Here is a 27,988-nt window from a genome sequence, read left to right as displayed (position 1 = left end):
CGGTTGTAATAAATGAAGCTTTTGTCTGGACCTGTTTCCTTTGCTTATATATAACTTCTCCACAGTGCTTTAGTTACATTTCTGTATATTCACTTTTTTTTTATTTCTGTCTTCTCTCTCATCCAGATGAGTATAAGAGTAAGGTGGTCTGTGAAGAAGAGAGAATGAGGCTGAGCTGCAAGCGGGGTATGCAGATCGCCGTGTACTCTGCTATGTTTGGCCGGACTCAGCAGGGCGCCCTGGAGTGTCCCCTGCACCACAGGAGGGCCCCGTCAGTAGGTGAGGCACCAACTCACTTTCAGTGCCAACCGGGCCGGTTCATAACGGTATAGAACTTTATGCAAAATCATCCAATCAAAATGGGTGAAAGGTTCATCGCGGAGTGTTGCGCAACAACCTTGAAACTCCTCTGAACCATGAAGCGAACTACAGATGCTGCCAGAATCGTTCACGTGGGAGATATCGCCTTGAGATACGATTGTCGCATCAATGAATTTGCTGATACCTGCCCTAAAAGAGAACCTATGTTGCCAAATCATCCCTGTCGTTCTCTGTTTGCTCACTTTCAGAAGCAAGTCCATATTTATCAGGTCTTCCTTAACTGGATAAAACCAGAACCCGCACAGATACTGCCAGGGGAACCGGGGTGGGCTGTAGATCAGGTGTCTCCGTCATACATAGCACAGCCTATGAGCCATAGAAAAGTGTGAGGTAGTATTGAGTTCCCTCCATGTGTGTGTGTGTGTGTGTGTGTGTTTGGATCCATGACAAATCTTCAGCAAATCTAATCTAGACGCTGGACATTTGCTTTTGCGTTGCTGCTTTTTTGTCAACAAAGAGAAGGAAAGAGATGTTCAGGTTAGTGAATAAGTAGCCCGAGTCGCTGCAAATTAACCGGCCTGTTTGCCCATCGAAGTCCCAAAGGGACACACCAGTACAGAGTGTTCTGCATGCTGTCATAATGAAAGGGGAGACGGACCGGGGTGGACGCAGTCGTCAGCCGGCGAGAAATCGCAGACAGACAGAAAGAATGACGCTGTGCGTTTGAGCGCTGAGAGGGCTGCTCTTAAGCAATCCAGCAGGTGGACCAGGAATGTGCAACAGGTAGGTCGAATGGACTAGACAGGGCTGGTCTGATATCTGGTTTCAGACTAAGATTAAATACAGTAGCTGGTTTCTCACAGCGCCAGGAGGTAACCCGACCCGGCTGTTACAGTTGTCCGGATTAGAGCGGGAGGACCAGCGGTGTCGTCTCATCGGATCCAATGTTGCTCTCGTGTTTGTTTACAACAACTGGACGCTCAGATCAAATGAACACCCTTTTTTAATGTGTCTTTTACACACACACACGTGCACACACACACATACCTCCTCAGGCTGTTCCAGTCAGTCTCACCATGCAACATTTACCATCCCCTTTCCTATTTCATGTGGCCAGATCAGGAAGTCAGAGTGTTTTGAGTGACGGCTCAGACATTATTTGTTTGTTTTTAATAGGAACGACTGCGTGTTTGTTCCACAGCGATCCAAATCTCGGCTGTTGCTGCGTGTTTGAATAGCACAAAACGGCCCCGACCTCGAGTGACAATTGTGCCAAAAAACTATCGTAAATAACGTCCATTTGGTCGAACCACTTCGAGCCCTTTCTGTTCCACCCACTTCACCCATTGCGCTCCTCAATAGTGGTTTAATCTTTACTCGACATCACAATGATGTTCCTGGGAACTGTGAGCGGCCCTCCTGGCACGGTCGAGCCCCCCCTGGCTTCTCTCCACACTCAGAAACGTCTTTCCCCCCCGTACAGACCCCGGCCGTCGCCGTTTCGTACGCAGAAGCCATTAATAACACAGTTGCTTGTTTTCAAAATGGGAGATTTGTGTCTCCTTGGACGGTCCGTCTCAAACAGGTGACACATGCAGCATTTGCTTGTGCACCTGCTTTTGAATCCCTGCTTCTCTTTTATCCTCAGGCGAGAGTTCCACCTGCCAATTAGAGGTTGTTTTTGTGCAGCGTTGAGGGTGTGTTGTAATTTGCGAAGCCGTGTTTAAAGCTCCTGAAATCCAACATTTGTTTGTCACGGAGGCTGCAGCCGTTTGGTTGCTTGAGGAGCCCAGAAGCCCTGGAAAAAAACAAGGGAGATCAAAACGGAGGCATGTGCACACAAAGGTAAGCCCCCTTTGATCTGGCCTGTTTCTTGGTTTTGGGGCGGGTCATAGCAGTGGAGTTGGACAGGTCTCGGCGGCGATGGGGAATCCTCAAAGCAATGAGGCCTGCTTTCCCCCTCCTCTCTCATCTGCCCCATTACCATCACACATGCACACATCTTGACATCTAAATAGCCCCCCCCCCACCCCCCAACCTTTGGCATGCAGTTTTATGCTTTCATTGTTTCGTGCGTTGTAGGCAGGCCTGCTTTCAGTTTTAAGGCCTGGAGAGCAAAATGTGTTGGTTTTTATCCCCCCTACAAACAGCCGTAGCAGCTTTTAAAAACCAAGCGTGGACAGCTGCGATTCAGATTTAACGCTGAGCTGTAACTCGAGCCACAAACGTCTCTTTGGTGCATTTGTTGCTCTGGACAGTATTCAGGACAAACAAGTGGCGCTCCAGCTTTATGGTTATATGCCAGTGCAGCTAAAATAACTTAAATTTAGCGTCATTCATGCAGGCCAAGCAAGAAGGCGAAGAATGATTAGGCTGCTTCGAATGCATTAAAGGAAACATCAGTGATCAACGGTGCGAGAGAGGAGTCCCAAATTTATTAACATTAATCACGGAGAGCACTTAGTGTGTGTGTAGGTCCCTGTAGACTGTCACGCCATCTGAAAGTCCCGCTTTTCTGAGGCACAAAGGCGTTTAATCCTGCTCCACTCTTCCTAAGAAATGATACGTGTCGGTGAGCCGGAGCGTTACAGGAGATGGGAACTTTTGACAAGTTTGTCTGCTCATTGTCTTGGAAATTCCAGGAAAATGTGTGTGTGTGTGTGTGTGCGTGTGTGTGTGTGTGTGTGTGTGTGTGTGTGTGTGTGTGTGTGTGTGTGTGATACCTGGAGAAGTGTTATTGAGTGTTTCTGTGAGAATTTTCTGGAAGAGCCCACCATGGGTGGCCTGCGTTTGCGTGTGTGACCAGCACCAGCTCATCTCGCCTTTAGCTTTGTAGTAAGGGATTTTAACATGTGAGACTAGAGATTCGCAATGGTGATGTCATTTAGAGCCTTTAAATATACATCTATAAATCTATAAATGTATTTGTACTGTGGTCCATGCCCGTCTGTTTACATTGCTGTTGGAAAGAGTCGTGAGTTACCTCCATTAACCACTAGGGGGCGGTCGAATTAACAGTCAGTGTGTAGGATTTGGTAGCATCTAGTGGTCAGAATAGAGATTAAATGGAACTGCTGTCTTTAGACCAGACTCACAAACCGGGCTTCGTGGATATGTGCAGCCTTGCTGGGTTTCAATGAGTGTGGAGTTTAACAGTTATGACGGCACCAATCAAGCGCCAAAGCAGAGCAACGCGGCAGCGCTCCACCGATGCCAGGATGTACTCGGGGAAAACGGGATCAGCTTCAGGTCACTCCGGGATGAGAAGCCATGCCTTTTGTGTGTCGTTGTTTGTTGCTCTCTGCATGTGGCCCCTGTGATCAGTCACCAGGGAGAGTGTGTGTCCTCCCTCTCTCTCAATGACTGCCTCCCCTGATGGGACCCTCTTTTCTGAATCAGAGGGTCTGGCCTTGTTGAGCGAACGGAGCATGTTCTTTCCTATGTGTTTAAGTGTGTGTGTGTGTGTGTGTGTGGGGGGGGGGGGGGGTGTAAGAGAGGATCTGTTGTATGCTTTACTGTGTGTTCCAGTCTCTAATAAGTGCCGGGGGAGGTCAGGCCCCAAGGAATTCACCCTTAAACTGGGCTGTGTCTGTGCATACGTCTGAGCCAGAGGACAAAGGAGACACACACACACACACACACACACACACACACACACACACACACACACACACACACATTTGTCTACTAATCACCCAGTCATACAATCAAAGCTGGAGCTAATGGGAGACGGCCTGTCAGAGGGTTCCTTCCAGGCCAGGAGTTCTCATTGACGTTGATGAATACACACATAGAAATGTGTCATTTCTGACGCTCGTCATCAAAAGTTAGAAATCAAAAGTGTATCTAGAAAGCGTATCTAGAAAAACGTCAGGAATCGGCATGTGTTTTAAGCATCAGTTTGAACTCCCCAACCTTTGAGGTGTCTGACCACTTATCCAGTTACACGTACTGGTTCCCACAGGCTTTCACCTCACTGCATCCTGGTTGGAAATTCCAGTGTTGTCGGCCCCAGCTGGGAAGTGTCCGGTTGCCCCACTCAAACCCGCTGACATTGATTCGGTTTCGCATTCTTAAGCCGCTTTCGCTTTGATCTACGAATCCGCTCATTACCGGGTAATTACGCGCAGTTCTTGACTGTGACCGAGTGTGAGGCTACAGAGTCCTCGACTTTTAACTCCATTCCTTCCGTTGACTCCGTAGAAGCCTTCCTTTACTTTCTGACCGGAACGTTTGCCCTTTGACCTGCAGCATCATTTGTTATGGCTTGTCCGAGCAACCCTTCACCCCAAACTTTCTCTCTCTCTCTCTCTTTGTCTCTCTCTACCCACCTGGGCAGACAGAGTCCACGTTCAACTACGGATTTATTTGAGTTGTTTCTAGCGGTTGGATGCAGCGTGGGGGCTGGAAGGGCACCCATGTGGAATCCTGAATCCTGTTGTTTCCAAGCCTTTTTTTCTTCCAAATGGAAATTTAGATGTAATTGGTGTAATTTGTGAAGTTAAAGGGGGGAATACCACAATCAAATAATTAGTTATTTATATGAGAAAATTAGAGTATCCCCCGGATGATGAGGGCTGCAGGTGAGACCACTGATGGTTTAACCCATCCATTACTCTGGAGGGGCTGGTCGACAGACACAGATGCGTACATGCATAGGTGTAGATCAGGTGTCCTTCAGACATTGTGGGGCACCGGTGAGGCTGTGGACAGGTTGTGGTTGCGGCCCACCCCGGATGAGTACGAGGATGCGGGAAGTATGAGGCTCATATAGCTCTTTAGCACCTGAAATGTGACTTATCCATCAGCAACTGGGAAAAAAAGAAGAGTTTATGTTCATTTTCCCAGCGATAGTGTCTTATAGGAAATATTTATTTGAGTGTTTCTTCATAATTACACACCAAACTACGGAATTGCGGGTAAGGTGTCCATTGTAAGTTAGAGTAATACCACAGAATCTTTGAAATTGAAATAGCTCTTACGATCGAGAGACATATCAAACCAGTGCACTTTAAAAAATAAAAAAAATAAAACCTAAATGTATTGGTAGAGCAGGGACTCCCCTCATCTCACATTTCCCTGCTGTCTCTTTTCCCTCAGATTGCCAGTCATCCGTGGCCCTAGAGATTCTCACCTCCCGCTGTCAGGAGAAGAAAAGCTGCCTAGTTCGTGCCACCACCAGAGAATTTGGAGATCCTTGTTACTCTGGCACCCGGAAATACCTCAGTGTCATCTACACATGCGGTGAGTTCAATTCTTCCCTGCGTGACCACCAGGGGGCGCCATTCGCCCAATTACCAGCGCGCTTACGGTTCTATAACGTTTAAATGAAAGTAAATATTGTCTTATTTCTCTCCGAGCTCCGAGTTTGAAATATGTATGGCTCATGCTGCTTTATGAAGAGTATGCCGCCATTTAATTATCATAGGGTAACTCAATACCTTAATCAACCCACACAAGAAGCAATATTTCTACATTTCTATTACTTTTTTGTTGTTTTGAATCTGTTTCTTCACAGACAACAGGTATTAATGGTACAAAAATGCTAAATTTGATGGACTCATTAATTTTTAATGTTAAAACACATGTTTCGTGTGAATCTTTAATGTTCTTTCACATGTGTTCTGTACCCCTGGGCTATTTCTGACCCCTCAGAGTTGTAATTTATCAACCATACACTTAGAGACACAGGAAACGCATTACAGAAACGCTAAAATGTGCCTCCGGCACCAGAAGCTGATCCGTCATCATGGGAATCCTGAGATCTTGACAAAACTAACTTCCTTCAGATCAGATCTTAATTGACAGGTTTAGTCTCCGTCACCAGACTGTCCATCAATATTTGTGGAACAGGTGATGTTTCCTTTGCTGTTTGTTGTCCCCTTGCTCAAGAATCTGATTATTATCAGTGCAATCAAGGCAAGAACAGGGAGGCTGTTTATGGAGTCTCCAGGTTTAAATCTCTCTCTGACCTCCCTTATCTGTGGCTGATAACACAACCAGCAGCTGTAACGTCGTGTCGGCTCAGTCAATGTGTCAGAGGGTCCAGACGCTCTGCAGACAAATCCTGGGAAATGTGCTGCGACGCGGGGGTTACACATTGGTTTTTAGGGGTTGTGGTGAGGGGGCGTTCGAGAGTAAATCTCCCTTCTGGCAGCAGACGTGACGTCGTCGGTTCGTCCGGGCTCTGCTAACGCGGTAATTTGAGGCTTCTTCATCGGTGCTTGAGAGTCTGTGGGCTCGACCCTATTTGGGTCGGAGGATTTCTGTCTCTGTTCTAAATTACACTTTTATGTCCCAATGTGCCGTCTGGTGAAAAACTTGATCCACATTGTTGCTGTTGCACGATGCTGCTAGCTGCTTTTGGATCCTCCCAAGTGTAAAATAGTCACATTAGTTCTGCGGGTGGTTGTCTGAGCATGTGTTCAGATATGCACAGTCAGGTTTGACCGATTTCTGGACCCTGCGCTCATCTGGGATTGATAAAGCTGTCACATTTCTGAGCTCAAGGGTCTTCCCAATTCTGCCTCAGGGGGGAAACTCTCTCTCTCCTCAAAAATAACACAGCTGCAAATGGCCCGGTACACCGCCATCGTTCTCCCTGGCAGCTCTGACATGCACTCCACGCTTCCACCTCCACCAGGCTTCATTCACGCCGAGTCCCCCTGCATGAAGCCCACATAGTGTGTTTATTTGTCTAAATAAGAGCAGAAGCCTGGTTGCACAGGTCTGCATGTCTGTATTCGAACAGCATCAGACTTAGAGTAGCTGTAACTGTGGAACAGAGCAGCTCGAGGCACCAGACCGGCCCCTCTGAAGGTCTTCCGATGCTGTATTTGTTGTTTTGTCACTTGGTTTGACCTTCTGTAGCTGCAGGAATCAAAGAGTCCTTCATGCTTGACGTGTCAATCTGTCAGTGTCAGAAAATAAAGTTGTCTTTGTTTGCTGTAAATGTGTCACACCCCGGGCGGTGTTACAGTTGCCGGAAGAATCTTGCTTATGTCTGTTGCCAAAACAAACCATTTAGGGCGCAAAAATACGATTGATTTACGCTTTTTCTCCTGCTTTGAAAGGGAGGAGAGGCAGCCTGAGGCCATCTTGTTTCTGTCTCTGCCATTTCTGATATTACTCTCTCACCAACAACAATAATAAGATTAAACCTAGATTAAACATTACTCAAGCCCACAAGCAAAGTCTTTCACCTTCATCCTGAAGCCGGATGAAGTCTCTGAACCAATCAGAGCAGAGCGTCAGGGGATGATGGGTGACTTGAGGGCGACGAACGGGCCTAATTTCTGGAAAGGAAATAGTTTTCTTGTGTGTTTTGAAAAACAGGTGTTGAAAGCCACAATAGGAAACAAGTAATGAAAGCGTTAGTATTCAAATGATCGATGTGCGTTCAGATTGGGACTGCTGCAGTTTTTAGCAATGCAAAAGACTGTTAGCATTCAGCTAAGAAGTGTTTCCTTCATATTTTCAACTATTATATTGTGTATTTGTGCGAAGGAGCGTCAGTCAGGCTGCAGCTTCCTACTCTGCAGTCTGAAGCCTTCCTGATGGCGAAGCCCATCCAGCAGCGATTAAAGGGTGGCTGTCAGAGATCTGGTGGAAACTGTGCTTTTAATTGACGCGGTCTGAATCCAGGACGTTCTGGCTGCCTCCAGTGCGGCTCAGAGAGGCTGATTTAGATGCGACGTGGGAAAACACCCAGAACATAAAGCTATAATTCAGAGCCTTCAGACTGTCCCGTTTGGTTATTTGGACGTACGCTCAAATATGCCGGACGTGTGGCCACTGTGAGGAACGCGCACGCCTGCAGCTCCAGTGTGTCAGCAGAGGAGACCTGCCAAAGTAAACAAGGTTCTATCCGAGTGCAGGCAGTGGCTGCTGCCCCCCCACCAATCCCCCTTATAGCAAGAATTTATAGCTGCAGTAGAACAAAGTAGAAAAGTGGTGTGGCATTAAGTGCCCAAATGGTCTGCACTGCTTTTCTGAGGTTCTTGTACTTTGAGTCTCTATTGTCCACTTCTCCAAATGTTTCTTCTCTATGTTTCAGAGACTAGGGGGAGAAACGGTTCCTCATCCCATCACTCGATTAAACAAATGAATTTTTTGTAGAATAGCCAGTTACTAAAATATACTAAAAACCATCCTAAAACAGGAAGACTGGTGTTCTATAGAGTATTTACTGGAAAAATCAAAGAGACCTGAGCAAAAAGCACCAGATGATCAAGCCCAGCAGGCTCGGTGTCTGACCCAGTGCCCCCCCCCCATGACACCGCTTAGCTGTAAGCTGCAGTGAACACAAGATGGATGATATCGTTCTTGAAAGCATCTTAAACTTTCAACTTTCTTGTTGGGGACTCTTTGTTTTGTGTTTGAGTGTCAGGGTTTCGCCTGAGTGCACGGCCTACGTGGGTGTGCTTCGCAAACAGCCAAATCCAGTCGAACCGGGCGGAGTGACCTAAACGCAACCCTTACATAGCCGACAGGTGAGGTCACAGGACGCGTCGTCACGGAGTACATAAACATAAACGGGAAACAAAGCGTTTGTAGAATCAAGGCCCAAATGTAGTCCAAGTGATCGACGATGCGTCTGACATTACTGAGCAGAAAGGAATGAAGCCGTCCATCCATCCCCGATCATGCAGACGCCCCGAAAACAACGGCCTGCAGCTGGCGCTCTCAGAGACACACACGTGACCTCTCCTGACCCCTGCGTGCGGTCGCGTTGGCTTCAGCTGATGCCCATAAAAGGCTCTGGGTTTGGGTAGAAGAGAAAGTTATGGAAGAGGAACATGCCAAGAGTTTCTCTTGGCAGAAAACACAGCGGGGCGATTTGCTGACGCGAGGGGTTGTGGCCTTTCTCGAAGCTCCACGCAGCTGATGTCGGCACCCACGGGGCCCAGATCCCACTGATTTACAGCCTCTGCTGGCTGCACACATGTTGGCACGTTGCTGATCTATTTTAATGGTAAATTGTGGGGAATCATTTGTTTTAATAAGATTAACATGTTCGTCTTTCTTACTGGTCTCTTGCTTCGCAGTATCTGACCCCAGTCGTTGCCTGGTCTCCATTCCTTTGTTCGCGGCACTTCTCCATCGTTTGTCTTTTGTCTCCAATCTGTCCAGCCACTGATAACCCCCCAGTTAAAGGTCAAAGGTGGAGGCTGACTGGTTCCTGTCGCTGTCTGTCTGAGACTTTTATTGTTTGAGGGTTGTTGTTTTTTGTTTTTTTTACAGTGCATTTGGTTCAGCCTTCCACGAACCAGAGGCAGTTGTAACATTTTTTGTCCGTAACTGTGTGTAAGGACGATCCGGCTGTTTGTGGCCATACTGTATATAAGTCTTATTTTATTTTATTTATCTTATTCTAGTGTGGTGTTGATGCCTAATGTTATGTTGAATGTCGCAGCGGCACACCACGACAAATTCCTAGTTTGTGTAATACTGTGTATTACATGAACAATGGCAATAAACCTTCTTCTGATTCTGATTCTTCTGATTCTGAAATTAAAAGTGTTGCCAATCATTTGGTTTGATGGTTAAAATTGTAACTTTCTGTATCTTTAATTAGAAACTGGATGAATTGTTGAAACCACAACTAAACGCGAGCTGCGGCAGTTTGTGATGTGGCGGTAGTGAAGTGTCTCTGAAGTGTCCTTGTAAAGCATGTGATTAAAGCTGAGCAAATCCCTTTGGCAACGGGACGGAAAATACAGCAGGATGATTGATCGGGACGCCTTCTCCAGAGTGATGACAGTAAAAAATGCGTCTTTGCTTCAGTCTTGCCCGTTCACGTGTCCTGGTGCTGTTTCCCTCGTTTTGTATCGGTGTTCTAAACCTTTAAACGAAAACGGAGAGATGCTGGAAATGGAAACAAGGCTGCAAGTGTGACCCCCATTAATGCACGTGTAAGGAGCGACGAGCTCACGGCCAGAGTCATTAAAAGGTCCCTTCAAGTGTTATCATATAAGCTTAAGCCCAAATTATTGGACTCTCTATTTCTTACAGTAGGTAAATAGAAGCTAAAATGAACGAGCCAGCCAGGAGTCGAACCTAGAATCTTCTGATCCGTAGTCAGACGCGTTATCCATTGCGCCACTGGCCCTCGACAACCAGGGTCTGGGTTTCCAGGGCTGATGCCTTCACTGACCACCTTTCACTGCTGGCTTCTGTTTCCATTTACAGTGAAATCTGAAGCATAATCCTTGTTCCTTCACTCGGGCTGGTCCGAGTTGGAAGCTACAGAATAAGCTCAAAGTGAGTCTGAAGGAGAGCCCGCAGTCAAGTTTGTCTTCCCGTTGATCCGGGCGTGAACTGAATGTCCGTGCGCCGCTGCCGCTGGTGTGTGTGCATCGTTGTTCGCCCAGCTCGTTTCAGGATCCATCTTGTTTTTAAATTTGTAGAGTTGGAGGATGTGGGGAGGGGCAGGCTAATGCTTTCCAGTCTGTGACTGATTCCCATTTCTCTCCTGCGGTGGACAAGGACAGAGGGAGAAGAGAGAATTATAGTGTGTGTGTGGGGGGGGGGCAAGGAGAGAAGTTCCCAGGACATCTTAGAATTATAGTTCTGTCTGCATGTAAATGTGTTGGGGGGTGTCAGGAAGACATTCCAAGGACTTCAAGAGGGGGGGGAGAGCTCACACTTCTTTCAGTTTCGGCATTTGCATTGTGTGGATCACCCAGAGGTGCACGGTGCCGCCCAGCTGTCGAGTGTTGGCAGTGGAACAGGAACGCAGAGCCGCCGCTACTCGATCAGCACATCTCTGATGACATCACATCAGCACTGTCATTCACGTGGTGGGCGTCCTAAAAAGGGCTCAGCGTTCCATGTTCCCGACCTGGGAAAGCGAAGCGCGCTACTCTTCAGCTTTCCCGCTCGCTGATCTTACTGCGTTTACTGAAGCGCAGCTTGGGGCAACAGCGTTCACCGCCTGTGCTCTGCAGAACCCCCGTCTGAGCTTATTGAACCCCTCAGGTCATTTCCTGGAGACGCACACTTCACTCGCCTACATACATGCATGCATACGCTGTGCTTGCCCCGCCTCCTTACCCCCCTCCCCCTTTCTACCTCTCTGCACATGCAGCAGTGGGCTGTGTAGGTGGACAACACACACATGTCTCGCCTCTCTCTCTCTCTCTCTCTCTCTCTCTCTCTCTCTCTCTCTCTCTCTCTCTCACTCGCTCGTTTGCTCTCCTGCTGTCACATTCCGGTTGTCCAAAGCTGGGTTTAACTTTCTCCCTCCCTGGGTGCAGGAAGGAAAAGCAACCTGAAAGAGAAGAGGAATCAGATAAAACTTCTCTCTGGATGAAAACAAGAACTTCTTTGACTAGAAAAAGGGGGGAGTCACCTTAAAGAGCCATACCTTTTTAGAGACGCTGTCTATTCCACCTTTTCCCTCCCTGCTCTCGTCCGTCATTTCCTTTTTTTGGGATCTGCTCATTCCCCCTTCGGACTGACGGTGGACTCTATTCACGTGAGCGCTTGTTTTCACGGCAAAGCCAGCCGGGGCTCCGGAGGAGGAGGAGGGGACAGTGTTTGACAACTGCACACAAACACACGCTCAGAAAGAAAGTTACCGCCTGGACGTATTTTCCATTCGGCAATGCGTGCGTAAGTGCAGCCTCATCCTCAGCATGAACATGCGTTTCGGTCTCTTCTGTGGTCTGGAGGCTTCTGCACATCTTCTGGTAACTGCAGATGGTTCCACAGCAACTTTATCGTATTCGACCTGGTTTTCCTCCGTTTGTTCGGAGTGTTTAGCCTCGGAAAGCCTCAGGAAAGACGGTTTCAGCTTCAGGGATGTTGGAATGTGTTAACTTAAGTGTTAAGAAAAACAGTTAAAGGTTTAACAGCAGTGAAACTATATTCACGTGTCCTCCTCTATCCGTGTGTGTGTGTGTGTGCGCGCATGCGTGTGTTTTTCCAGAGACCATCCATGGCTTTGTCCTAATGAGCTGCTGTTAGAGAATGGGCCCTGTTGGCAACAGTGGGACTCCACTGTAATTAACCGCAGAGTGAATAATACAGTGAACGCAACAGGAGCAACGGCCGTGATGGAGTCAGAACAGGCAGAAGGCTGCACAACCACCTTCTGTGCAAGGGGAAGCTTTCTAATCAGAGCTCGTTTGCATTCCGGGCTAATGAGCATTTTCATGATTCATCAGTTTGGTCTGACTTTTGCTTTGGAGATGGGATGTTTTATGTGGGGGGGGTTAATCCATCATCAGGCATTTGATGTAAACTGACCTAGGAGTCGCCACCTCTACGACACCTGAACGCAGCCCTGGTAAACATGGCTGTGTCTCAGTCCAGACGACGGAGCAGTCACTTCCTGGGAGTCAGGATGGCAAGAATTCCTTAAATGGTTTCCAAATGCTGTTTGTGTGAGTGTTTGACCACATTTGTGCACCAGTGTGTTTGGTGTTGCTTCTCCCAGTTTCCCAGCTAACCGATGCGTTGTCATTCCTCCGTAGTACCAGCTTGCAGTGATTGTCCCCCCTCCCTTCCCCAAACCACAAGGGAGTCTTTGTTAGTAATTTATGAATTAGTTGGTGGTTTGGGTTACGAGAAGAGGGGGCGGTCCAGAGGCTGACGGCACAGGAAGAGGAAGAGGTGCAGGCCCGGAGGTCGTTTTTGATCAGCTGGATCTGAACGCACTTGTTTATTATTCCAGATCAGCGGTCTGGAGGTCCTCTGGAACGATTAATGGGCATCTCCGTCTTCCCATTTGTCTTCCTTTTTCTCTCTACCCCCCCCCCCCCCCCCCCCCCTCCCCCCAGGCTGCGATATGATGTCACGCTTTTACGGTCCCGTGATAATCTGTGCGAATCTGTGTCCAGCCATCCGATAAGGCTTCCAGCTCAGTTGGAAAAACAAAACGGGACCTTTTTTCTTTCCCTCTGCATCGTCCTGACTACATAAAGCCCCCCCCCCTACACACACTTGGAATGCTGGTCTCACCATCCACTGGCTTCCTCTTTGCTCTTTTTCATCAAGTGGTTTTATTTACTTTGTCTAGTCTGAATGGAACCTGGCGCGGGGCTAAGCTTTGGCCTGGTTCTCCCAGAAAAAAGCAACAGCCCTCTTTCCTTTCCAACCACCAACCCCCCCTCCCAGTAGATTTTTTTCAATCATTCTGTTCTTTTTCAAACTCAGCGGACGTTCCTATAATTTTCCTCCTTGTTTAATCTTTACCTTAAAATCTAAATGGGCATTTTGAAGGGCGAGAGGAGGCTGTTGGCACCTCTGGCTGACAAAGCAGATGTAGCTCAAAACACCATCAGAACCAACATGCAGCTGCTTACAGGAGTTGTCCAGTTAGACCCGGTCCATTTCTATAACTAAAACCCAAGTTTTAACCTTTGGATCAAACATAAGCATCCTTTTATCTGCTCGCACGTCCCTTCTAATGCGTCCATCATTCAGATAATGGTCCGATAATGTGACTGGATGTCGATCTACTGCATGTGAGCCGACCATCCGACCATTTGGAGCAGGAAGAGATGTCCTGTGCAGGCGCTCGAGCTCGGCCCGTAATCCTGACGCAGACGTCCAACAACGTGTGAAAAGGTCATGGAAATGGTGGAAACTGGAATTGGTGTTTTGGACGGATAAATGCAACGTTGTCAGTTTACCCCTGCGTTGTTACCTTGCTAGCTACACTGTTGTTTTTGGTGTGTTCGGGGAACTGGAAATGGTCCATTTACCGGCTAAAAGAGTGCAAATCTCCACCAGTCGAAGTGGAGATGACATGATTTTCAACAATTAATGGATTACATTTGTACTGGGATGGAAATGGTAGTCCTGTTAAACTGGAGTCTGGGAATCTTTTTATTGGCATTGGGGGGAAATGAATGAATGAATGTAACTGTACAGTGCAAACAGCATGCAGTTTGTGTGTGTGTGTGCGTGTGTGCGTGTGTGCGTGTGTGCGTGTTGTTCATGCTTGAGTCTGATATGCCAGAAGGAAAACACACTTTTGAATAGATTTATTCAGACGGCTTTAGTGAGCCAGGCTCTCTCAGGAAGAGACACCCCGGCCAGTTTCACCTTGTGGGTGTGTGTGTGTCTGTGCACACGTGCGTGTGCGCGCGTCTTTGTGTGTGTTTCTGGTTGGCCTGAGAAGAACCTTCACAGTCCTCCAGGTAATTAGACCAGGCTGAACACTGAAACAGGCCAGTGTTCATGGTCAAACTGACTGTGTTTCACTAAAAGTGTATGTGTGTGTGAATGTGTGTGTGTGTGTGTGTGTGTGTGCTCACTTGTCTGTCCTGTACTGGAACCTCAGAGTGCGAGGTTCGGAGGTGGGCATCCCTCTCTGGGACAGCTGCTGAAGCCATAACGGGCCCAGTAGTCACGGTTGTTTTGGAAATTTCTGAACATGTGAGGCTAAATCCCTCAACAGATTCCACCTTCAGAGGTCTTTGTGAGTCTCTGATTGTCGTTCCTGTGAGTGTAGAGATTCTTCTCCTCAGAGACTGACTCAGAGTAGCCCACTCTTTGGGCCAGCTCACCCTGCCTCACTCTAATAAATCCAATTTGTTCTGAGAGGCAGCGATCACATGCGTGCAGAAAACGAGGCTGGAGACGTGGATTCAAGGGGGGATTTAGTGACCCAGTGAGACAAGGTAACAAGATGAGAAGACACAGAGTCCTGAAGTATGTTTTTAACTCTGTTGGCTGCCTGTTAGAGGCCTGGGGAGTTCTGCAGCAGGCTTAAAGAGTGCAAATTTGATGAAAGTCCCTTAAAACTGAATAATGTTGACGAGATTTGTCTAATTAACCCTCTTCTTTTTAATGTGGCCCATCTGTGCCATTTAAACATGCGTTTCAGGGTTTGTGCTTTAGTGGTTTATCAGTCTTTTTTAAATTAGCAGACAAGCTTAATGACGCCTGTAGATTTTACAGCCTGAAATGTTAAACTGCAGATGTTTGACGGGCTTACAGACTCCTGCCAGCTGGTCGTTTGGCGGGACTAGTTTTTGTTAAGCTGAGCGCAGCCCTCTGCTCGGTCTGTTAAAAAAAGAGACTATTTCACACAACTTTTAAGACTGAAAGTAAGAAGAGGCAGAAGTTGGCTTGAGAATTGTTGGCGACCTTAAGGTCAAAGGTTTAGCCACCAGAGTAACACATTTGTCCTCATCAGGAAGCAGTGTGACAAAGAAGGTTGAACAATGGCCGACCCCACCTTTAAGTTGCATTTCAACTTGGGAGGGTGAGCGTCTGTCTGCTCCCAAGAGAGTTGAGCAAGTGAGGTCTCAGGGTGGATCAGTCAGGAAGACTCTGTGTCCTCTTCGTGACTGAGATAAACTGTGTCAGGACGACTGATTCCCTGGAAGCTCCACATTGATTAAGATCTGAGATGTGAGGGTGGAAAAACGCAGCAAACAGGGCTTGAATCAACATTCGATGGCCCGTGACCCCAAACAGCCGGGGTCAGACCACTTATCTGCGCTCTCGGGACAATATTGATACGCGATTGCCGTTTCCTCGGGGATCACGAGGTTATCTCTCGTCAGAAGATGGTCGGCCGGCTGCAGCAGGCAAAGGTGAGGGAAGGGAGTCGACGTTCCTGCCTATCTGCCGCTGTCAAGTGTGACTTTTCTCTAGTGTCTGTGTGGCTCGTTTCACCCGGCTCTGCATGAGCGTCAGTGCTCCTTTGATGTAATCTTTCTGAGCTGTTCGCTTTGATCAGGACATCAGGTTCTCTTTCATTCTCGCAACAAGCTATAACTGTAGCGTCAATGTGAAATATGAACACAATGTTGCGCCTATGTGTATTTTCAGGCTCTGGCTATCGTCGCGCCATGCTAACACCATGGCCTGCAGATGCCAGCTTAGCCCGGTACAGCAGGGCCACGATGGGCCCTTTAAAATCTCCCCAGGAACTCCGTCGCTCTGATCTCACGCCAGTCCTCATCTAGCTGCGCTCAAAATGCCACCACGGCCTCCGTCTAATGCTTTCCTCTGGGCGAGGATAAAGGGATGATGGAGACAGAAATAGGGAGGAGAGTAATCCCTTTTGGCCTTCTTTTGCCCTTTTCATTTTTATTTATTTTTTTTAATTCCCCGGTGAACCATCTGTTTCCTGCCTGTAAAACGACACCAGTGTCCACTCGGCCTCAGCGAGTCTGGTCGTGTGTGATTCTGGAGGTTCAGGATCAGCCGCGGCGCTATTGCAGCTCGACCGCTCGGGTCACTTTAAAGTGTTCTTTACCACTCGTCTGTGCAGGGCTGGAACTGACGACCTTTGTCGCGCTGCTCAGTCGATAAAATGTGGAGTTCAATGTCAAGTTTGCCTTTCGAGGTTGCATCTGGCCTTAAAGGATTCTTTATAAAATCACCCAGCAGGTAATAAATAACCCGGATGCTCGCAGGACATGTGATTACAGCGACTGGTGTGTGGAACCAATGTTAGAACATTCTCCTGCAGCCTGCTGTGATGATAAAGATTGGACTCCCGGTTTCTCCTGAGAGCCTGAGATCAACGGACCCGTTCAGCAGCAAGCACAACAGAGCCGGCTGAATAAATATGGATAATCCCCCCTTTTTCTTTCATTTGCTGGCTGAGACGTGTAAAAACAAACAAACAGCCTATTCACTGGCTGTTTAACTATTAAGGTGGCATTTCGACAGCAAAACCAACAAAGAATATAAAATGATACGGCCCCGTTGGCCAACAGTGGCCTTCGCTGCGATTGCCTAGGTGGGGACTTTCCACCCGTCGACTCACACGAAGCAGTTGGACGTCTCTGCGTGTGTGTTTGGTTTTAATCTTTGTGGATAATGACATTCGCCAGCTAAAGTGAAGCCAGACCTCCGAGTTCTGTTTGTTTAGTGAGGCAGGCTCGGCTAGCTTTAGCCAGTCACATTTAAAGACGTTACTTTTGCGTGGTGAAAGTCTTTGGTGGTTTTTTTTATAGGGGTTCATCAATGTTCCCAGTAGTTCAGACGGACGGGTGGTGATGGTTCATACTATAAGAGGCTCATGGGTGAAAATTAGCTGCTAATTAGCGTCTGCACTGTCTCAGCCCTGCGACCCCTTCAGAGGTGTCACGTTTTGTCTTTTGATCACAAGATCTGTGCTCTTCCACTTGTCTCATGAAATACTCATCAGTACTAATGTGGCAGCTGCCTGTAAAGGCCAGAACCAGTGAATTCATGGGTGGTCTTCCACCTCGTCAGGGTGAAGTCCTCTCCACTTTTAGCCTTCACCTCCGCTCATTTCATAGTAGGCTGCATTAAGCAAACCTTGGAAGCTTCGCTGAACTTCTGGCTGCACACTCGTCATATGTGTTTACTCTTTTTCTGGATGAGGGTTTAAAGATTGATGGTGCTCTCTGGTTTGAATGGTACACAGGCTGCAGGAAATAATCAAGCTTTCTTGACAGAGAGGCTGAAAACAATGCTTGATTGGCTCTTAATTGACGCCTTTTTATTGGATAAATATGAAATGTATTCCATGTGCTGTGGATATAAGCCCTAAAGATCCCGCCCGCCCCTCCTACTCTTACTTCCTGTCGTCTTCTGTGTCAAGGTTGAATATATGTATTGCTAAGGTGTTCTAGATGCTCTGGTTGTGTCAGTCTCACTTGCAGAGTCTGTGTCCTGTCAAATCAGCACCAACCCCCCTGCAGGGACACAGGTTAAAGGGAAAAAGGACAGTCGTCACAGGTCGAGTCGTCTGTTCTGGATCGTTTTCCTCTGTTTCGGCAAGACTGTTGCAAATGAAATATGGAGATATGAACAATTCAATTGCTTTATTATGAATAAATCGTAGAAACAATTATATAAATCTTAAGCAAATAGATGATGGTGCTCCTCGTGGCTCCTCTTGGCTATATTTAGCCCTCAGACAGATCCGTCAAACATTAAGATAATGAACTCTTTGACTGATTGTCCTCCCGTCCCCCCAGCGCCTGGGTCTGGGCAGCAGGTGTTCACTTTAAGGACCGCTGTAAAAGTGTCTCCAGCCGTCTCGCGTCTGCTCCTCTCTTCACCCTCAACCCCGAGGACATGCATCTGCATCTGTTGAGCCTCAAGCTGTTTTAAGACCACGCCTGAGTTGACACTGGCAGGAGACGGGACGCAGCAGCACAAACAGCTACCCAGCTGTACCCGGGGAGGTCTTGGGCGCTGAAACCAGGAGGAGAAGAAGAAGTTGCACATTCTAATCCTCTCTTCCCCCCTCTCATCACCCTCGCTGCTCCGTCTTGATCACAACCAGCTGCTCCATGCAGCCTGCCGATGTCTAATTTTAGAGATGTTCCGTCTTCTGTATGTGTTATTAAAGTCCCGTCCCGATCACGAGGTGCAGGGACGTGGATTTACAACCAGTAACGCGCAGTTTGTGTGTGCAAACGAGCTCCTCTCAGTCTGAACTACGGCTTTGCGTTGAAGCAGACTAAACAAAAGGTGTCGTGTTTGTTTGTGGTGATAAGACTGCTGACAGAAGGGAGCTGACGCAGACCTCAGCATCATTATCTCCACCCGGACGTAATCTCTGATGAGGCCCAGTGTCCCATCAACACGCTCGCAAGAAGAACCCGCTCTTCTGTTTCATACGCGCGATCACGCTGGCGACGCATGAATAATTGCTCTGCAATGAAAGAGGGAAGCTGACGTGATGGGCTCTTCATGAGGAGGGTCATGGCGTTTCACCCAAACGATAGTGTAACACACCGGAGGCATGAAATCATAGAGCGTGTAATAACACACAGATGCTACAGTCTGTTCTGCTGTGTTATTTGGTTAGAAGCTCCAGCCTGGCAATGGCTTGTAATCTAATTTAATTTGGTGTTCATTGACGAGCGTGTTTAGACTCTGAATGTGAACTGGGACGCATAAAATCGGCATCTTTACATGCAGTTTTACTGCTCACCTTATATGTTTATATTAATATAAAAGAGTCACAATCAACAAAAAAGAACGTACAGCTTTGAGCTCTCTACAACATTTAATGACGTTAGCTTCATCAAAGAGGCGGATTCAGCTCGTTGTCCACCAAACCCGGCGGCCCTAAGCAGAGTTCTCACTAAATGCTGCCTTGGGAGCCCATTTAAGTGCTCCGCTTCACAGTCTGGGTTTGATTGATACTAGCTCGCTAATCCAAAGAGCACGTGGATGGTATGGCTACTCCGAGTTCCTGAGATACATTTCAATTCTTCACGGGACAGATATCGCTACTATGAGATTGAGATTATCATTGTGCGCACATGAAGACATCAGGGCAGAACGTTGCATACTTTAGATTAGGAGGCTCTGCTTTACTGTTCCATTGGTGGAAACCTTTGTCTCAACCCTTTTGATGTATTCCTGGACGACTGTTGGCAGTCAACACTCTCCTCCACATTTTCTTCCTCTTCCATTTGCCATGTGTTGATTTTATGAATCGCACTTGTGGCCTCCTGCTAAAGATAGCACCATTGTGCGCCTCAGCTGTGTTGGAACATGCTTGTTGAATGTTGCTGACTTTATTCCCGTCGCGATTCCATCTAGACAGAGACCGCTATCTGTTCTCCAGCCACAGCCAATGACGGCATCCTCCTCGGCCACTAGCGTGAGTCGTTGGCCTGTGTCAGCGGCGCTCTGACCTAGTCCAGATCCGTTTGCTCGATGCGAATGAGCGGGTTCCCGGGCATCCGATGATTCAGCTTTGGTCACATCCTTGTTGTTCCAGTGGAACATCAGATACTGACGAGGCCGTGTTGACTTGGACAGTAGATAATAAAGATAGTGGAAGGGTTAACATGGAAGCTATGTTTATGCTGGTTTTCAGGTTTCCACACGATCTGACCCGTGTACCGGCGTTACAGCCCGTGTTAAAAGGCTCTGAAAAGGACCCACACACCTTTAACATCTATTTAAGATTGTTTACTGTGATAATCCCATTGAGGTTTTTGCATAATGAGTGTATTTATGGAGTTGCTGAAGGAACTGTGGAAGCTCTTTGCTCCTATAAGATAGAAGTGACTTTCTCACATTGTTCTGTCCCCCACGCTGTCAACAGAGTCTATTTCTGTCTCCCGTCATGTCCGCGCGTGTGTGCCGGCGTGCCTATGCGCTTCTGAGTGTTTAATAACCCAAAATAGCCCAAACAGCTGGCAGTTTGGAGTCCGGCTAATGGCAGAGCGATTACGTTTGCAGAACGTGCGCGTGTGTGCATGTATTTGTGAACCTTTTGCAGCAGTAGGATGTATGTTATCCATTATAGCTAGAGAGGAAAAAAAGTCTTTTCTTTGCAGTTGAATGTAGGGCAGGGGGCTCCGCCAGCCAGGTCTGGGGGTTTCCATCAGGAATGTTCCTCACTTTCTGGGGCAGCTCCAACCAGTTTTCCACCTAGAACATGATTTGGATGAGAGCAGGACTACAAGCAGCACTCAGGAGGCGATCCTGTCCACTCAGGGCTTCTCCTCTCGGCAGAATCCATGTTGACTGGATGGTTCAGACCGCTTGATTTGATTATGCATCGGTGCGTCTCAGCCAGGAGACGGAACTGACATTTTGAGGGCCGACTTCTCGTAGCTTGTTGTAAGGAATTCAAAAGTCTCGTCTCTTCAAACAAGCTCCCTCCCCGATGAGGCCAGTTTTCCGTCAGTGGTCTCTAGACCCGCTGCAGAGGTGTCTCACTGGTGGACCTTTACTAACTAACACATTAATGGCTGCTGATGTTCCGACCTCACAAGCTGCCTAACCTCTTGACCTTCACCCTAAATCTGGAGGTCAGAGTGCATAAGAACAGATTTATAATGCTCTGCCTTCTACACTTTATGGTTTTCACCTTTTTACGGCTGCACTCTGAAAAATAATACATTCGGAGAGATTTATGATGTGCTTTGAAAATCTATCCACAAGTCCTGTAAGTCACATGTAATTTATGAGGACAAAACTTCCACATGTCTGTTTAAGGTTCCAATGATCCCTCCGTATTTCATTCACTCGCAGTCACAATACAGCCTAATATGGGAGTGGGGAGGATCAGACTGTCCCAAACATGAAAGTAAAGCAAATCTGGGAAAAGCCCTCGGCTGAAACCGGCCTGGTCGAAAACATGACGAGAATGAGGGCGTTCGCCACATCCTGCCCCACGTACCCCGCGTGAACCGTTGCCTTCCAGTGTGGCGCTGCGCTTTCATTTGCAGGAAGCTAAAGACGTCGGCGTGTTTTGCCAAACACACACACACACACACACACAAGACTAATCAGCTGACGTCAGCTGGACGCTGTTAAAAGCTTTATGCTGAAGGTCGGAGGAATGTGGGGGGGGGGCAGAGCAGGACTGCGGTGTCAACACCTCCAGCCTCGGCCCTTGCTCACCTTACGTGTTGTTCTTCAGGAATGCTGCCGGCAAAGTGAAAAGTGGCTGTGTGAACGTGCGTGGGTGTGAGAGGTCGGAGTTCTGCTGCTTTCATCAGGTGGTTCTGAAAGATCTTCAGATGAAGCAGGCACTGGTGTGCCTCCAGAATCTCCACGCTAGTGCTCAGATGTGCCGGACATTGTTCCCGTGCTCCGTTCTTGTTCCCCATGTGGAAAAACTCTAATCTGCTCACATTATCATCCCACCTCTGATCTCATCACAGTTTTACTGCAGTTTAATATTTCTTTTTATCCCCTTTGGCTTAAAGGGCTTTGCCCCAAATATGTTCTGCAGTGGTCAGCACACGGCTCACAGGCAGACATCAGCGCGCGCACACACACATGCACACACACATACTGGACGGCAAAACCCAGTGAAAACAAAGCCGGGCTCTGCCAGTGTAAACACGGGCCATTGTTATGGGCACTCTTTCCTGTCTCGTATCTTCGCTCCCTGCAGCGGTCCAGGGCTCGGGAGGGTAATGCACTGGCACGGGTCCCAATTGGTGCGGTTATATAAACAACCGAGGACCCGTTTGGCCTGTTTATGTTGCCGTACCATTATAACATAAGCTGCACAGCATTATTTACGTGCTCGCTTTCTCCGTCTTTGGATTTTTACTAGCTTGGTTTTACTGCGTGGCGCGTGGTTTGCTGCCCCAAACTGCAAGCGGTCGGAGCGTTTTGGCGTTTAATTTAGACTAGAACTCAATTGCCTGTACTGTATCGACCTGCAGATAAACTACAGGGTGCACTTTTGCGTGTGCGTGTCCATGCGGGAGGTATGTGAGCTGGGATCTGGGTGCCTGGGTGTAGTAAAGGTCCCTCAATCAGGTAAAAATGTGTGTGTGTGTGTGTGTGAGAGAGAGAGTGTGTGTGTGTCACAGTTTCAGTCAGATGTGACCCGGGGCCACATGTGCACACAATTAGGACCAATCAGAAGGCTGTAATAAGGGCGTGGCTTTTGGGGGGGGGGGGGGGGCAGCATGGCAGTGCGGGGTGGGGGGGTTTAGACCCATGATTAGTCAGGCTTACCGGGAAGGACAAAGAGGTCTTGCTAGGCCCAATTCTGTTCCCTTTTCACCCCCACATGTGCGGAAATCAGTTTATTTAGCTTGTGCCAGCCGGAGCTGGAGAAGGTTTTCCTTACAGACAGCGTGGTTTGCCCCACCATGCAGCGCAATTACGGGTATTTAACCGGAATTCAGGAGCACATGTTCCTCCAGCTCACCTGAAACCACATGAAGGGAAGCCATCAAAACAGATTTAAAGATAAAGCTGAGACAGTGGTAGAGACGCTGGTGCCCCTGCAACCCCGAAGGGCTACTTAACAGAATGGCTGGTTGGAGTTCTGGTAGCTTCTGTTTGGAAACAGGAAGATCACATTGTTCCGGTGTTAAAGCTAGGTGGGGTCCTGCTCAGCTCTTTCATTTGCTCTGTTATGATTGCCAGAAATGCGTCCCACCGTCTGCATCTGGAAACAGGATCGTTGTCCCCTTTTAAACCAACACACCTGGTTAGCAGGGAAGCTGCCTGACTGACAGAGACGTGTATGTGGAGGGCGGTAGATCTGACGGGGGCGCACAAATACGCTGACCGGAGCGCAGCCTGGCCTCCGAAACCGCATGTGAGCAGGCAGGAATGTGTGGCATGAAGCGCCTGTGTCTGGAGGAACGACTGCAGACTCCCTGACTCACAGGACACCGTGAGTTTGGGGGGGTTGTGCATTTGGGGGCGCTCGGCATAACTTTCGGGAATGAGAGTGCAAGTTCGCGAAGGTGCTCGTGAATCACTGCTGTCACTGTGTGGTACAGGAGATGCAGCCTTAACGCTGTCTGGTCACACTACAACCGAGTTAACTAGAGAAGCAGGCATCAGAAATAATCAATCAACTCACTTTCTTCACCCCCCTCCCCTTTTTTTTCTTGCAATGCTCTTTTGCCGTGAAGTCCCGAAGAAGCTGTTCCAGGAGCAGGGATCCAGACCACCCGCGTACTCCCCCTCACCCAGCGTCCATGACCCCAACATAGTGGGAGACAGCCCTCCAGAGGGAAGTTCAGTCCGTAACCCCCCCAACGCTGTTTCAGGTAAGGACACACACCCAGACACACACATACACACTTTGATCCAGCATTCTCCAGCCTCTAACCTGAACCCGATTCTACCCAAACCTTAAAACCGCATCCTGATCCTTGAACAGCCCCTTAAGGTCAAAATGTCCCCATTTTGCACGTATAAACCACATACAAGGGCTCTTCTGCATCAGTGGGAAAGAGTAGTTCAGCTCTCCAGTCAGGGCAGATATGTTTGGGCGCATATTTAAAGTCACACCAGTTAAACCATTTCCATATGTGACCAGGCTGAACCATCCGTCTCAACCGCTACGCTCATCTCGCTTAACGATGCGAAGTCCAAGAGAGATTACAGTGGAAGCACGTAAAGTGGTCCTCCTAGAGCAGGAACCATCAAGGAAAATGGTGGGAAAACACAAGCAAGAAGTTGAAAGAAAGCTTTCTTGAGGAGGCAGTGGGGGCCGACACTGGGAGAGTCTGCTCAGCTACGGCTGCTGCGCTAATGAGGACGGTATGGAAGGGAATGAAGGGTTAAGAGAGGGAGCAGAAGGGAGATGTGGGCTGTTGTGCTGACAGATCCTGACGCATGGATAGCTTCATTTCCCAAAGTGTTCCGATTGCAGAAAACCATCGCTGATGCGCTGACACAAAGGCGGGGCCTGATGTTCCCCCCAAACCAAGGGACAGGGTGAGACCATTCTGGAGAAGCTAGCCCTTTGGTTAGGTTTGTTTCTGTCCTGTCACATGCTGCAGGAAAAGGCTCACACATCACATCTCCTTCCTGGGAGTGATTTTAGGATAAACTGCCTTTATCAGATAAAAAAAAGGACGTCTGACACGCACCCAAGCGTCTGCGGAGGTCATACGCTCGCTATCACAGATGACAGCTGGTCCCTGAACTGGATGTTTCTGTTTATTTTAGTGGTGATTTCAATGATGAATCACTGCAGGCAGATGTGCAAAATCAGTACTTGTCGTCACAATTGTCTCCTGTTTTCCACCAAAGGAACTTTTGTCATTTGCCTTGGATTTTAAAACCACCTTTACCCCTAAAACAAAATGCCCAGAACTTGGAGTTGGCGACTAGAAAGGATAAAAGTATACAGCCGAACTGAGGGGCCACAACACTCGTGTGGGCCCCAGCCCTGTACCCCTCCCCCATCTATCGTCTGCTCGACGTATACTTTAGTATACTTACCCTAACCCAGGAAATATTGGTGGAAAAGCAGCTATTGCAGTTCTAATCCTGATGGCTATTTTATGACTCTAAACAGTTTCCCCTGTTTTGCTAATGAAGAGAATCAGAACAAGTAGAAGCAGATGTTGTGTCATCTTCTGAATAACAACATGTGGGAGTCACTTTCCTGCAACTTGTTACCCCATGAGAGGCTACCAATGACTCAGTGAAGATAAGAATGTAGTCACGATACCTCGGAAGCGGTGGGTTGTCGTCTGACTGGAAACGGCGGCGGTTAGCATCGTATGAATGTACTCCTGTCCACGTGCATGGACACCCCTCTTAGAACTGACTCCCCAAGCTGCTGCTGAACTTAGCGGCTTTATTTCATTTCACTCCTGCAGACAGGAAGAAGATCAGGGAGACGAACCCCAACGAGGACAAGTTTTCCAAAGCCGGAACGGGAGCGGGTGGCGAGAGTCCGCTGCCGCCACCGGGCATGGATCCCATGATCAACTCCACCTCCAGCCCCAACATGGCCCTCATCAGCAACGCACTGGCTGTGTACACATACATATCAGGTAGGGCAACAAGTCCTTGAACGACCAGTTCTGATCTCCGTCAAAGAATGAGACAGCTCAGGATTACTTAGGTAGCATTAAGGTAACATTAAGCATGTTTGTACGTTGTTCCAAATAAAATGAGGTGGTGTTTAATACATGACACTTCTGACACCATGGTGGCTCTGGTGACTGCACGATGCGACCGCGTTTAGGATCATTCCATTCCGACAAATTTGGTCATTCCTTACCACCTCCTCAAAACCACCCGCTGCTGTATAATCGACATTCCTGCTTCTCCACGCTAGCGCCAGCCGCTCCAAGTTACTGTCAATGCTGCGCAGACGCCAGACAGTTGAGGTGTTTAGAGGTAACCAGACAGGCCCCAACATTGGTCACATGGCTCCAGTTCAATGTTTGACGTGTTTTCTGTGAAATACCAATTAAACACACTTGGCCTCGTGTTGCCTCTGCCCCCCCCCCCCCCCCATCCCATCCAGACCACCCAGAGAGGGCAGCGCTCTTCTTCGTCTGCGGTGTGTGCTTGGGTCTCTTCCTCACACTCCTCGCCCTGGTGGTCCAGATCTCCTGTCGCACCGACTGCCAGCCCCGCCAACGGCCACCCGTTAAGAAGCGAGCACACCCGCCCAACTCCTCCTCCGACTCCAGCGACTCGGACTCGGACTGGGACAACGCCTCGGATCTCTCCGCTCGGCGGCACCGGAGGTTCGAACGCACGCTGAACATGAACGTATTCACGTCCGCCGAAGAGCTGGAGAGGGCGCAGAGGCTGGAGGAGCGAGAACGAATCATCCGGGAAATCTGGATGAACGGGCAGCCCGACATCCCCGGCACACGGAGCCTCAACCGATATTACTGAGGAGCGCCGAGGAGCCGCGTTTCGACTCCTACCATATCTGATGCACTTGAGTAGGAAAGAGGCAGAGAGGTGGCCGCTCGGCGTGCAGCGTTGATGCACTGACGAGGACGGAGAAAGGGATTCGCGTCTCCCTCTTGGGTTGCGCAATCCTCCAGGTAATATAAGCTGCACCCCGGTAAAATAATAAGCTTCCACTCGGCATGTTAGCTCACCACTTTCAGCCGGAAGCATGGGGTGAAAGCTCGCCCCTGACCCCAGCGGGCCTTTTTGAAGTGAGGATTTATGGGTGAGCTGCCTTAGACACACAGAGACCCTGGAGACTGTACAGTGCCTGAAGGACTCAGGCCCCAGGGGGCCACACAGCCTCCATTCAAGCGTGGACTCCGAGTGACGGCATAAAAACAAAGCAAATCAAGACAATCTATCCACAGAGAAAATCCACGCTGCCTTTTAAACTTCAGATAAACCAAAATATTTTTTTTTTTGGGGGGGGGGGGATTCATCTCAAAACCCTAATGAAATCTATTTTATAATATTTAATAGTTTATTGACATTGTGTTTCTGTTTTTGTTCTCCAGTATGATTTATTATGAGATATTTTTATACATGGCGAAGGTTGTTTTTTCGTTTTCAGCACCTCAGGGATGCAATCCTAGTGTTTCTGTGTTGGGTCAATGTGTCGCTGCCTCAGGAGGGGATCGGCATTCAAACCGCGACGTCAGCAAGAACGAGGAACTGTCGAATGGAGCCTCAAAGAGGTTCGGTGATTGTCCCTACCCTGAATATGGAATGTTTAATTCACATTGCAGTGCCTTTTCTAGCTATTAAGTCACTGTTATCAGTAGTGCAGCTGGTTTATGAGGTCAGAGGATTCAGAAATTCAAAGTTCCAAACTGCGCTTGCCGTGCATGTATTCCCTTTCCTGACTGTCACGTTGCTGCAGCAACACGTGTGAAATCTGTCACAGGTTGATTTTGCCTTGAAACGCGAGGACTGTCTGAAATTGTAGCGTGACATGAGAAAACAGTCGTTTAATCAGACGCTTGTGGGAATTGCAGCTCACGTCCTGCAGGAGAAGAAGCCAGCACTGTTGCCAGTTTAATAAAATAAGCTATTCTTAGTCCAGTTTTGTTCACGCTGCCCTGGATGGGAGGATTCATTGTCATTTGAAGAGGAAAAATGCCTGGTTTCCTGACTGAGACATATTTGGTTGATACACACGGACACTGCCACTTTTTTAGCCTTCTAAGATGACAATAATACAGTCGGATATGTGCTAAAATTTGAACAGGATTACGATGTGCCAATAGCTGGTGAAGTGAGACCAAAATATGATTACTGTGCTTGGAATAAACTGTTGAAAAATAAATTGACCACTTTTATTCGTATATTTTTGTGTGTGTGTGTGTGTGTGTGTGTGTGTGTGCTTTGTGCTGTCACAGTCCAGATATTCACAACGTATATTTAAACATTTCAACAGAAAAAAGTTTGGGGATCCGGGTGAAAGTGTCGGAAATCATTAGGAATCGATCGCCCCCTGGTGGTATAAATGTGACTTTGCGTCGTCTGTCGTTTAAGTATGAATAAAAGTTGCCGGTTTGCTTTTTTCTTCTTCGTT

The 27,988-nt window shown here is 48.2% G+C and overlaps 1 protein-coding gene and 1 non-coding gene across 3 annotated transcripts in view; one reads left to right on the top strand and one right to left on the bottom strand.

Annotated features, from left to right (window-relative positions):
- The window catches only part of eva1aa (eva-1 homolog A, regulator of programmed cell death a), a 42,120-nt gene extending 14,381 nt beyond the window's left edge, over positions 1-27,739 (top strand). Inside the window, exons 4-8 of one of the 2 annotated variants that reach the window (XM_029849906.1) lie at positions 127-279; positions 5,422-5,565; positions 23,631-23,768; positions 25,335-25,511; positions 25,991-27,739. In XM_029849906.1, the coding sequence (XP_029705766.1) occupies positions 127-279; positions 5,422-5,565; positions 23,631-23,768; positions 25,335-25,511; positions 25,991-26,370 (992 nt within the window). In that variant the 3' untranslated portion in view covers positions 26,371-27,739. Of the gene's footprint in view, positions 1-126; positions 280-5,421; positions 5,566-11,500; positions 11,938-23,630; positions 23,769-25,334; positions 25,512-25,990 lie in introns of those variants that run through there. The other variant, XM_029849907.1, reaches the window with a different exon arrangement.
- trnar-acg (transfer RNA arginine (anticodon ACG)) lies at positions 10,360-10,432 on the bottom strand. The gene has a single exon. It is a non-coding gene; the product is annotated as a tRNA-Arg (tRNA).
- Positions 27,740-27,988: the final 249 nt, after the last annotated feature.

Source organism: Takifugu rubripes, chromosome 16 (assembly GCF_901000725.2).
Source record: "Takifugu rubripes chromosome 16, fTakRub1.2, whole genome shotgun sequence".
Classification (NCBI taxonomy): domain Eukaryota; kingdom Metazoa; phylum Chordata; class Actinopteri; order Tetraodontiformes; family Tetraodontidae; genus Takifugu; species Takifugu rubripes.
This window is presented reverse-complemented; position numbering and strand designations above follow the sequence as displayed.